The 13503-nt window shown below is 28.6% G+C and overlaps 1 protein-coding gene across 11 annotated transcripts in view; it reads left to right on the top strand.

The window, feature by feature from the left end:
• The window catches only part of LOC107447980 (uncharacterized), a 57592-nt gene that overhangs the window by 13008 nt on the left and 31081 nt on the right, over positions 1-13503 (top strand). For 5 of the 11 annotated variants that reach the window (XR_015432618.1, XM_087159704.1, XM_087159705.1 and 2 more), the window contains exon 2: positions 11357-12052. Coding sequence is in view for 9 of the 11 variants with exons in the window: in XM_087159704.1 (XP_087015830.1) it covers positions 11357-12052 (696 nt within the window). In the remaining 2 variants the exon portion in view is untranslated. Of the gene's footprint in view, positions 1-3592; positions 3755-4094; positions 4211-7215; positions 7293-11356; positions 12053-13503 lie in introns of those variants that run through there. The other 6 variants (XR_011637002.2, XM_071182296.2, XM_071182291.2 and 3 more) reach the window with 4 other exon arrangements.

The raw sequence follows: 13503 nt of genomic DNA, 5'->3' as shown, positions 1-13503 counted from the left end.
AAAATTAAAAGTAAAAAAGATAGAAAATCCTGTTTCTTTAGTTTATGAAGCGCATTATGCCAATAATATTTTTTTGCATGAGAAAAAAAATGTTTATTTGAAATTAGATACATAGAAACTTCAATTAATTGTTATTTTGCAAGTCAAAATGTCATTCCGTCACATATGGAATTGCCCATTATATATATATATATATATATATATATATATATATATATATATATATATATATATATATATATATATATATATATATATATATATATATATATATATATATATATATATATATATATATATATATATATATATATATATATAAAATCATTAAAATTGTATTATTAAGTATCAACATTATTAATTATAAACTTTAATAATTGTTGTTTCTCATCCCCACTGGTCTAGCGGAGCTTGACCAGGTCCATGAGTCCATTCACCCTCCGGAAATCAAAAAACAAGACTGGGTCGATAAACTTTAATAGTTATAATATTATTTAATAGCTATAGTATTATCACCTTGCGCATATCTATTATTTGGCCAATCCTTGATAACTAACAAATCAAACGCGCTTCAATACTGTTGTAAGAATGGTGTTTTCTACACTAGGGAACGCTGCAAGCTCGCGGTACCGCCTAAATTTCCGGGTTACTGTTTCCGTTATATTTTAAAGCCATTTGGCATCATTGTGTTTTGAGATTCTTGCAAACAATGTATTTGATTACTTATTACTTGTGTTTACAATGCTGACAATACTGGTGTTTACAATACTAAAAGTGTTAACACTAACGAAAGATGGTGCACAGCTTGCAACAAGAACAAACAGTAATAAACTTATGGAAAGAGGCCATATCAAGACTGCCAAAAAAGCGAGTTATTCAAAATCTAGAAACCATGTCACCTTTTTTAAGAATATATCTCTAAACTAAAACAATTTTCACTTCAAACTCACCAGAATTACATATTAACATTAATATCTAATGAAATATGGCAGATTTGAGCTCAGAAATTATCTAATTTATTTCGTTTATTGAAAACAAAATTATCCGTTTGAAAACATCGCCTATCAGAATAACATGTAGTAAGCAGCTGTAAACTTTTTAACCGGAACTAGAGTAAGTGCCGAGCTCGAGATAGTTATTGTTCACATTTCTATTGAAAACACCATCCACACTACACCATTTGCTTCATTGTTTTCATATTTTGTAACCTGGCAATCTTATGACGAAAATATTTTAAATCATTCTTGATGATTCTTGAAAGATTTCAGTACGTGTAAGTTCATTTGAATTCGCTACTCTCTTTATAGATTTCGATTTGTGTTTTGTTCTGCATTTTCGTTACATTTTATTTTCAGTTTTTGCTTGATATGTTTTTTACCTAATCAGTTTTTTTCCTTTTCATCTTTTGAGTGCTCCTCACACTATTGTATTGATATATTTAGCTCTTGGCTATATTGCTACAATATTAGAAAGCCCTCCTTTTTGCGGATATAATCGTGTGAGCTGATGAAGAGATTATATCTTTTAATTATTTTGCTTCCCGGCTTTTTAATGTACATATTTTTAATTCTTTTTAAAAATATTTTCTTAAATATTTTTTAAAATATTTTCTTAAATATTTTTTAAAATATTTTATTTTAATAAATTTTCTTTTCATTAATCTTTAATACTTTCCATGTTTTCTCTATATTTTTAACAATATGCATTTATTAAAAAGAGCATCTATAACTATCTAAATAAGCATCTATGACTGTTTATAATAATCATTGTGTATATAATAATCACCATTCTTATTCTTTCTATTTCCTCTGGAAATCTGACTGGTTTTAATATTTTCAGTCTTGCATTCTTTCCTCAGTGATTCCTTTTATTTTGAGGGCGTTTGTATTTTCTCACTTAAATATTAATTCTGCTCACTAATTTATGAATTCTTTCACTTAATTTTTATGAAGAATATTAAAAATATTCAATAAGGGATTTTATTACTTAACACCCTACATATGAATATTTTACTTTTTTTTCGTTTATTGAATTAAATGAAATTATGATAATACTTTTATGTCCCTGTGTGTTTGTTTTAGAGCCCCAAAAAGAGGGCTAGGTGTTTGGTCATGCTTGGATAATGTGTGTTCCTGTGTAATAGTTATTTTTTCCCTTACCGTGGAATAACAAACTATCCCAGCTATTTGATCGAATAGCTGGTAGTTAAAGCTATTGATAGACCGGTATAGCCTGGTCGGTAGGGTGCTGGGCCCATGTCCGAGAAATCACGGGTTCGAACTCCGCCGGCCGAAGACTCCCCGTGAAGTTGGTGACTGATGCACGCTAAAATTCTGCTAAAATTCCCATAACAAATCAAAACCTCTGGGGGTACTGGATTGGAGATCGATCGTTCTCTGATTCAGGTCAAAATTACGATCTGTGGATGAATGAATGGCGATGTATGAATGGGTCCGCCTTATAAACAGGTGCGACGTATGATGTGAAAGAAGTCGAATTCTTGGCCATAAATGGCGCCACTGAAAAACAAGAATGGCACAGTCTGTCTTAAATTTGCTCGGTTTCACCAAACAGGCTTGCCCGTGTGCAAGTGGCATTAGAACCAACCAAAACTATTATTGGAATAAAAATTTTTTAACCCATTATGTTTAATGTAAATGTATTTTTAAGCCTACAAATTAGTATACGATATAGTTTTTGTAAAAAAGGGGGGAAAACGATAATTTTGTGATGGTTTATTGTATATTTTAAGAAGACTTTTTACGTCATTGTCTCGATTTAATTAAACTCATTCTATTCAGAAGCTGAAATTTTTAGTTCTAAAATATCTTTTTGTAAAAAAAAAAACGAGAAAAGAAAGCTAAAAAAGAAATAATATATTTAAAAATTACTTCAACTCAAAGAATAAAACAAAAAAAACAAAACATTTAAATAAATAAAAGTTATACAGACTGTGGGGGAGGAGTTATCAGATATAATACCAACCGTCATCTATCAAAAGGTACCTCATGATAGAATCAAGTTAGCATGCCTTATATATCAGTGAATTGGTGTTTAATTTTCGTAGTGGTAGTTACGCCACACAGACGGAACGAAATAACAGCGAATATAATTTTCGTAATAAATTAAAAGCTTATAAATAAAAAGTGAGCTATCAGTTTGAAACGCTCCCCATATCAGTTCTTCAAAAATTCAATGAGAGAAAAAGACTTCCAAAAAGAGGTGAAAATAGATAAAAGTATTTGGGAGGTAGACCACCCACGGAGAAGATTGTGTGATCACAATCGTCTGCAAAACGAGGTTCAACCACAGAAAGTTATAAAAAGTAATAAAGAATAAAAAAAATTTGACTCACAGTTTCGAGGATTGAAAAGACTGACAAATTAATAGTATTATTATTATCATTTTTTTTAATTGATCACTCTGATTCTTAAATAATAAAAATCGAATCAAAGTACGACAAGCCCTCCTTAGACTATACCTGTCAAAAGCTAAATTGAGGAGTCTGCTTGGTGCAACACTTTTCTTCCAGTAACATGCGGCAAACACGACTGGGGAATCTTAACTTTTCCTCAAATGATTATGCCGTTAGTTTTCTTTGTATGCTAGGTACTGAGCTATAAGCTTACGCAGGTCGCAGAGAGCTCGTCGCATTATTCTACAATACAATAAACAAGAAATGTGAAATTCCAAGAGTTCTAAATATATTTTTGAAATTCGTATATATCTTTCATAAAATTTTATATTGTTTATGGTAAGAAGCACTTCTTAATGTTGACTGATTGCTTTTAATTGAACGTCAATTCATGAATTTAACTTTTTATGTTCATTCAATGAATATTAATTTTGAGAACTATTGAATGAAGTTGATTGTACAATATGAAGTTGTAAAATTTTTCTGCGCTTCGCCGTGTTACGAAATTAGAGCGGTTTTGTTTTGTTATTTATTCGATTTAATTAGTTGGAAAAAATTCAATAAGAATTAGATCATCGTCAAAAAATGATGGAACAGATTCGATCATTTTTGACGGTGCTTTGATACGATCCGCGGAAAAGATTTAATTAATATTGTATTTAAATAAATTCTAAAATACACTAAATCTTAAAATATGAGTATCAGAAATTTATTCCTAATAAACAAGAAGAAATTTAATACTCTTTCTATCCGAACTGGAAGTAAAAAACAATTGCTTAAAGTGGTATTTGGTATGTAAGTCAGAAAAAGTACAAGCTCTTTTACTTTTTACTGATAGTTGCTTGTATTAAATTTTAAAAATATTTTTTAACTGAGAATTCCAGGAAGATTTTCGTATCTTGATCTGCAGCAGAATAAACACAAGTCTTGGCAACTTACAGCAGTGACCAGTGAGAAACTAACAAAAACATCTAGTGTAACTTCTACAAGCAAATTTCTACATGTATTATTTTTTTAAAATTTGAAAGCTTAAATTCATTGAGGGGAGATTTCCGAATCGTGATCAATGGCGGAATAATTGCCAAGTAGTGGCAATTTCCGGGCAACGACCTATGAGAAACTAACTAAATTATTACGGAAAGCATTAACTTGAAAGGTATAACTTGTAGCCACCCCTGGGCTAACATCAACATATTTTTAAAGAAAATTTGCGAGTTTAAAATCAATTTGGCACCTTGGTAGTTGGTGCGACAGATTGTGATACAGAAATATCTCCTCCATGGTGTCTTAGCGATTGTAGTGGTTGCTGGAGCTCACAATACAAAATTATCCTTAGCATTTACCAGGGTTCGTTGATTTAAATCAGCTTGATTTAAATCACGATTTAAATCATGATTAAAATCAAATTATTTTTTTAAAAAAATCATTGATTTAAATCAACTGATTTTTATATATATATTATATTGATTTTAAAAGTTAAAAAACAGTGCTTTAAATTATTGATGTTTTTATTATTTTCTTTTCTTAGTTTTAAAATTTATTTTAAATAAATTGCTGCATTAATTAATTTTAGTTAACGAAATTACTTTCTTTCTTGGAGTGTGTTAAACACATTTAAAACTACATGTTTAAAAATCTTTTGATTCCTAACATTGAAAGTACAGATTAAAGTAAATATTTAATGCTGTCTTAATATAGACTTGCATAGCTGTAGAAAGTAAATAAACATGCTTTTTTTTCAAAAAGCAAATGTTAATTAAAATTCTACCTTTTGATTAAAAAAGCATGAAATTCAAATCTACATTATAGTTTATTGATGGAAATTTCTATATTTCTAAAACTTGAGGTTATATTAAAAAGAAATTACCTTAATATGCCAAAAATAGAAAGAAAAAAAAAGCCGAGTTCAGATATTTTTTTCCTGATATAGTGTCATTCTTCCCTATCAAAGTCTATTTGAAGCAGTAGGGTTATTAACTGGTTTTTATTTTTCTTCTCATAATATGATTACAGTATCTTTGAAATTATCAGATTTTCTTTTGTGAAAAAAAATTCCAAAGAGTACATAGATTTTTTTAAAAATGTTTTTTAGCTTAACTTATGTATTTTGATAAAGGATTTAAAATGAATATTTTAACATAAAAATATATAGATTGAATATTTATTTTTTAATGAATAACAACATTTATAAACACAATCTGTTGCATTTATTTTGCCATTTTATAAATCATGAGAAAAAAAAGAGATCACAATTTTAAATTAAAATTATGCTGTGCTAATTGAAACTTTGTGTTATTAGTTAAAGTAGTATTCTTTAAATTATCTATTTTATCTTGTCTTTTAATTTCAATCATGCCTTTGTATCAAAATGGTCGCTATGCATTATAATGAAAAATTATTTTAGTAAGTTAGAGCTTCTAAAATATTGTTGTAATATAGTTTTAATATTAATTTAATTTTGATTAAACATTTATAAAGTTTTTTTGATCATAAATTAAAGCTCTTATAGTGTATTTAAATAAAAATCAAAAAAATCTGATTAAAATAAAAAAAAATCCGATTTAAATCAAAATAATCCGATTTTTTTGATTTTTTTTAAAAAAATCAAAAAAATCACGAACCCTGGCATTTACTCATACCTTTGTGTGTTTCCCTGGTGATATTTCCATATTGGTATTTGTTCATACCAACTATGATCACCAAGGAGCCAAAGAGATTTTTCACTTGCCAGGGATCTGTCTAGGTTTTTCTGAGAGGTACCTATTTTGTGAAAATTTAGACATAATTTGTGAAAATTAAAAATTATATTTAAAAATCTACACAAAAATATGCTAAAAATAAGGATTTATCGTTTCTTAAGGGATACAAAAATAAACTTTTAAGAAATTTTTTTTTGTGAAACTACCGTTTTTCTTAAAATTGAATTTGTGAAACTACGGTTTTTCCTAAAATTGAATTTGTGAAACTACCAATTTTTCTAAAGTTGAATTTGTGAAGGTACCGCTAAACGGTAGTAAATTCGACCTGGACAGACCCCTGCTTGCAAAAATTAAAAAAATAAAATGAAATAAAAATATGTTTTGCTTTTGTGTGCCCTTCTGTGATGTTTTTCCCATGGGCTACTGTTCCAGAATATTTGGCGATTATTTGGGAATAAGTACCAATATTCTCTCTTTTTATTCGTTATTTAGGCACTGAAGTAGATGCTTCATTATGGTACTGAAATTATTGTATGTTTGTCTTTCTGACATTTATGATGCTTTTCGATTTAGTTTAAATTTTATATATATGAAGTGCAATGTTTTATTTTTAAGTTAACTCAAATGCCTGGTAAAGGGTTGCCATATGCGTTTAGATGTAGAGTACCAAACCTTACTAAAGCAAACAAAGGCATAGTTAGGGCTTATGGCACTGGAGAAAAACTTAGTTTTTGCACCTCCTTGATAACGATATAATGTCAGAATTAAGGGAACTATTTAAGACTGTTATAAGTTTAGATTTTGTAAAATTAAATTCATTGATTAGATTTTATATTGAATGAGATTTTATAATTTTAAATCAATTTAACTCGTCATTGTAAAAAATATTATTTTGATTTGGTTTAAAATTGAACAGTATATGTTACCAAAGTAAGTAGTTTCTATTATGTTTATTGTTTTTGATTGAAGGAATGTTTATTGTTTGTTATTGTTTCATCAATGTGCAAAAATAATTTAAAAAATAAACTTACATGCATAGCAAACTACAACAATAATACAATTCCGTTTCAATTTTTCTTTAAATGGGATAAAAATAGTTAGTAGGTATTATTGGGCCTGTAATTGACTGAAGGGCATATTAAAGGGAGAGGGTAACATTGTTATAGACTAATAATACAGTAAAAAATTGTTTTTTTTCTTCCTTTTATGATACAATAGCATATTTTTCAATATTTTTTTATTGCATATAAAATAGCAATAAAAGAAATAATGGAACTTGCTACATTTTGCATTTTTTTTTCTATTTTTCCATGTTATTTAAAAAAATGTAGCTAACTTTTTTTTTATTCCAGGATATTTAAAATTATATTAGATTTAAGTAAATACTCTGACTCCAAAATTTTATGTCTGACAAAGTAAAAAATTTCAAATTAATTATCTATCATATTTTGTAAGTTAAGAACTGCAAAGAATTCAGTCAAGTTCATATTTAAATTAGAAACAAATTTACAGAGTTTAGACAATTTGTAAATGAGTAATCATTTTTTGCTTTCGTGTGATTGATGTCTGACACTAACAATTTAATCCATCTAATTTGAACTTATTATAATCGGTTTTTATAAAACAAATAGTTTTTTGATAGGTTATGATTAGGGCTGCAGGTTTGTTGCGGTGCGAATTACCGCGATGATTTCCACGAAATTGTCATCTTTTTTCTTAAAATCTGCAAATTTCTCAATATGTTTTGACTTGCTCGAAAATGTCTTAAAATTTGATTTTTTTTTATTTATTATTTTTATTAAACAGAATTTTTTATTTTCCTGAACCTTAAATTGAACATGTAAAATTGATTAGATATTTAGGGGAGTGAATCAATAGCAAAATGACATGAAAATAGTTCAGAGATAAGAGATAATCACAATCTTGTCAACTAAGGTGGTCTTTCTACACTTAGGGCGGGTAATTACCTTCCTGAAGTCAGTAAGAGTACAAAACAAATTTGAATCACAAAGGAAGGAAAATGTTATAAATCAAATATTTGACAGAAAAATTGTTATTACATGCTATTGCACTGGGCAATGAAATTTCTACTGCCTTTCTACATATCCAGTTAATTTTTCCTAGGCGGCTTCTTGTGATTTCTTAAATATGAATCAGTTTCTTAGATGAAGGGGGGGGGGACTAGTAGTTAGTAGGGACTTGTAACTAGTAGTTTGAATGTGGAATGTTTGAGTTTACACAGCAATTACTTCTTACAAAGCAATGGTCAAGGAATTGCTCGTTGGTGAAGGAAAATTGATCGAAGTTTGGAAATCAAAGACCAAACGCTCCAAAAGTGGCAATTCGAAGTTTGTCGGTGCCTAAATACAGCGTAGACGCAGAAAGATCGTTTTCTAAGTATAAAAATGTATTAAGAGATGAAAGACGAAGGATAATCTGACAATGTACAATACTTTGTACAAAAATTCTGTTCATTTAAATAAAAATATTAATATTGCTTGAAATTCAAAGAAATACTTTTGTTGTGTATTTTTAAGCTTTTTTTATTATTTGTGCAATTTCTGTCTTTTGCATCATTTATATAATAAATTTTTTTATGTTTAGAATTTGTGTAATTTTTAAAATTTCCCGCGGATTTGTTTTTTTTTTTCTTCCCTCGACAAACTTGCAGCCCTAGTTATGATGTACTAAATATGTGGTATTAAAATTTTATGATAAACTTAATTTATGTATGTTTTATAAGAGAGTTTTCGAAGAAATCTATGCTCATGGAATTTGTCTACTTGTTAAAAGAAGAACAATGAACTAAGAAAACATGTCGTTAGATTGGAATTCTTAAATATTTGAATTTCAAGTAAGGAGAAAAACAAAATAAAATGTAAAGAATTTATCCAGTTTTTTTCCTATGAAATATGCCAAAAGGAATTTGACAATTTTGGCTTTGCAACGTTCATTTTTGAAAACTAAATATCTCTTAAAAATAATTCTAAATCATCATTATTTAAACATTTGACTTTAGATATTGGTTTAAAGAAAATGTATCAATGAATTTTATAAAGGCCACTGTTTGGATGAAATAAAGTATAAAATGGCTCTATATTGAAATGTAAATAAATATAAAAATTTATTGATGTATAATCAAAAGGAATTGTTTTCTTTTTCTAATGAAAATATATTAAACAGTGCTTATCCAATGTTTTTTGGGCGATTCTGTATTTACCAATTGGTACACTTAGTGCAAAAACTACCTAATGCACCACATTAAAACATTTTTTTATTCAATAAAAACAATATGTTCTACAAGCTAAACATATTTTCTCCACATCTGTTTTAATTTTTTTTAAAAGTTAATGTTGTACCAAAACATTGAAAATTTTAAAAATAAAAATAAAATCTTGATAAGTTATTTAACTAAATTTAGTCTAATTATTTTTTCTAGATGATATATTAAAAAAAATAACATCTTAAATAATATACTTAATAGTATTGACCCATTTCTGCACTTTTAGAGAAAAAAAACATGCTGCTCTGGAAAGTATAATCTTTTTACCTCGAAAACCTGAAAAAATCAAGGAAATTTGAAATCTGATTTGAGTTGCCACCCTTAAAGTCTAAAGCTTTTAACCACCCATGGGCAAGCAATTTCTCATTCTTTTTTACTTTATTTCATGTTAGACAACAGAGCAATTTCATTTGGCTCCTCGGTGGTTTCAGTTAGCGTGAATAACAAGAGAGATATCTCCTAAAGATTTTTGTGATGTATTTTTTTTAATAATGAAAAGCACAGCAAATCTGGTTTACAATATTTTAATATATAGTTATCATTATCCTAAAAAAATCGTCACATGACCTTGCTTTCCTTCGTAAATGGGAGAACTGTTTGTGAAAAATAAATGTGATTTGGCATGCATACCTTCAACTTATGAAAAATGCTGCAATCTTTTCAACAATATATGTAATGGTTTTTGTGTAACAATGAGTCGAATCATAGTTCAAGATTTGTTATATTAATTTTTTTGACCTTGTGTATGTTAGTTATTGATTCTTAATTTTATTTTGTGATATTTTTACTGTCAAATTATTCTAATTATTAATTAATTAAATTATTCTAATCAGAATATCTAGATGATAACATGTTTTTTACTATTAAAAACAAAGAAAAAACACTTACTATAAATTATAATCGTGTTCATAATCGTATACCTGTTCATTTGTTAAAAATCAAGATTATCTTTTTATAAAATAGTTTTCTGAAGATTATTTTAACAAGCTATTTTTATTGTTTGCTCCTAGGACAGTGTTTTCACTACAGCGCGAGAATCTCGCTTATTTTTTTCTTTTCTCGTATTAAAAAATTATTAAAGCGAGAAGATTGCGCATTCTATTAATAAATTTCAAAATGCGCGAATTTTGGAAAAAAATTCCTCTTCTGCCATTTTGAATTGACCCGTTTCACTTTTCTTACTTGATGTTTCATTATTTTCAACATCGATCCCTGTTATCCAGCTTCCCTATTTACCAGTATTGTTCAGAACCAGTGCAAACAGCAGAACACAATCCCCCCTCCCCCCCGAATAATGGAACACCTTTCAGAACACATTTTTCCGAAACTACGTGTCCACAGAAGGTAAGATTTCTTCATGTAAGACGTTTAAATTTTTTGCAATGCTACAAATTTACTTAGTGATTCCGAATTGTTCAGCATCTATTGCAAGGTCATTTAGCACTCAAAACAGAATTAAGATAAAATATAGTATACAAATGACTGATAAACATTTGAGCAACCTAATGAGAAAAGCTGATGAAAAAGTAGATATAGAACGTTTTCCATATGATGATGCAGCAAAAATATTCAATGCTTTAAAAATTAGAAGATGTTAAAATGTATTATAATTAAAGAAATATTTTTTCCAAGTCTATTCGCGTTTTTTTGATTTTTAGAAATCTCACTTTGAGATCTCACCCTGTTTTTGAGAAAGGGTGAGAAATTCTCTCTCATTTTTTTTCTGTAATGAAAACACTGTAGGAACTCCATTGTATAGCAGTACAGGATTAATGATAAGTAAAAAAGTGAAGTTTCATTATAATTGATGCAAATGATTTAAGTTATATCCTGCTATCAAAACGAGATTTTCCAGAAAATAAAATAAATTACTCAATTGCAGTTTATTATTTTTTTTATTAATGTTTTCGCAGTTTTTGCTTCCATATTCTCAAGGCTTTATTTCTGTTTTGTTTTTAGAACTCTAAAGTTTAATGCAATGCCTATGTTAAAAAAGAGGAGAATTCAACCACTAAACACCTCTAATGAAGAAACTGATGACAAGGAAACTGTGATAACAAGTACGTCTGATGATGATGCTGATGATGAAAGTGGTGATACTGCTGAAGATTTATCAGATGAGGAGGCTGAGGACTCTAATACAGATTCAGATGAGGACGAGGAGGAGGAGGAGGAGGAGGATGAGGACGACGAGGAGGAGGGGGAAGAAGAGGGCAAAGATGAAGAAGAGGATGAAGATGACAAAGATGAAGATGACAAAGATGAAGACGACGAAGGTGAAGACGACGAAGGTGAAGACAGTAAAGATGAAGACAGTAAAGATGAAGACAATAAAGATGAAGACAGTAAAGATGAAGACAGTGAAGATGAAGAGAAGAAGAACTATGTTCCTAGTCGTAAAATAAGACTTTCAGATTTCATAGAGAACAAAAAAGGAAAAATAGTTACAATGGACTACTGTACAAAGCATCTATATAAAGGACCTATTCAGAATATTAAAGATATGCTTAATGGCTCTGCAGAAGAGGAAATTGAAATAAAAGAGGAGGCACCTGATAAAAATGAACCTGCTTTCAGAAATGCACCTAAAAAGTGGGGCTGGAAGCAAGAAGTGATGCTTTTAGAGGGCATTGAAGCTAATGGCCTTTTTAATTGGTATGATCTTTTTAAAAAATATTTTTGATACTTTCTTATTTTTTAGGTAGGATTGCTTAGAATTCTCAAATAAATGACTTTGCACCTGAGTATATATAACCAGGTTTTGAAAAATCAGTTTTTTTTTTTAAGGATAGCTCTCTTTGGGTTTTTATGAACAACCTTGATTTTTTTAAAAATGTATTTTAAATATTTATTTCTGTTCTTAATGAGATTGAAAGATTTGCTTTTGATCTGAAATTTAAATGAGTGATAACTATTTACCATTTGTTTTGTTGTAATCTGACTATTTTTGGAGAAGTTTTAGATTGCTAGGTTATTATTTTTATTTCTTAACAACAAACAGATTGTTAGATTGAAATTTGAAATTATTAAATTAAAAGTTCCTAATATTTTTTAATATATAAACCAGGTATGCATAATATACATGAACATCGTTTGTGAAAAATTTGTCACCTTCGAAGAAATTTAAAAAAAATATTACTCATTTAAAAAAGAAAGAAAAAAAAACGGTCAGAATTCGCTTATTCAGCTCTGCCATCAATTTTAGAAAATTAGGATGCAACAACAGTTAAGATTAGAAAAGATAAGATTAGAAAAGATTAAGAAAAGTTAAGATTTTTGTATCATGACCTGTGGCAGAATAATTGCCAAGTCTTGGCAACTTCCGGGTAGCGGCCTGTCAGAGACTAAAAAAAAAACATCTCAGAAAGGGAGCAACTCAATTCATAACCACCCCCTAGCAAATCTACTTGTTGTGTTTTTTTAAAATTTTTTTTGCCACCTTGGCGATTGTAATTGATATGGCAGATCATGATATGAAAATATCCCCACAGAAAATTTGGTAAGACAGTGTTGCGTAACTACCACTATAAATATTGAATACCGATTCACTAGTATATAAGGCATGTTAACTTGATTCTATCTATAGGTACCTTTTGATAGATGAAGGTTGACATAGTCTAAAAAATAAATCCCCTAATTGGTGACCCCGATGTGATAAGAACTTTCTAATATTGATGGATAATCCACATAAAACAGTTGATTTGCTTAAAAATATAATGCTCAAAGAAAAAAAAATCCAGGTGAAGTAAATAAAGTTTCCAGGTCAATAAACAAAAAAACAACAAAAAAAAATAAAAGGGAAAAAAATAATGAGCGAAATGCTATGAAGAAAAAATATAATTATTAAAAATTATATAAATAGATTAAAAATGTTTTTTTTAAGCATGAATCAACTAGTGGTATCCGTTTATCGAATTATATCACAGATAAAATTCTGGAAGGGGAGAAATGTGGCGTAACTACCACTATAAATATTGAATACCAATTCACTAGTATATAGGACATGTTAACTTGATTCTATCTAGAGGTACCTTTTGATAGATGAAGGTTGACATAGTCTCAAAAATAAATCCTCTAATTGGTGACCCCGATGTGATAAGAACTTT

This window comes from Parasteatoda tepidariorum, chromosome 3 (assembly GCF_982258835.1).
Source record: "Parasteatoda tepidariorum strain Cologne lab strain chromosome 3, Ptep-v5.0, whole genome shotgun sequence".
NCBI lineage: Eukaryota > Metazoa > Arthropoda > Arachnida > Araneae > Theridiidae > Parasteatoda > Parasteatoda tepidariorum.
The sequence above is the reverse complement of the archived record's forward strand: the minus strand, read 5'-3'. Positions and strand labels throughout refer to the sequence as shown.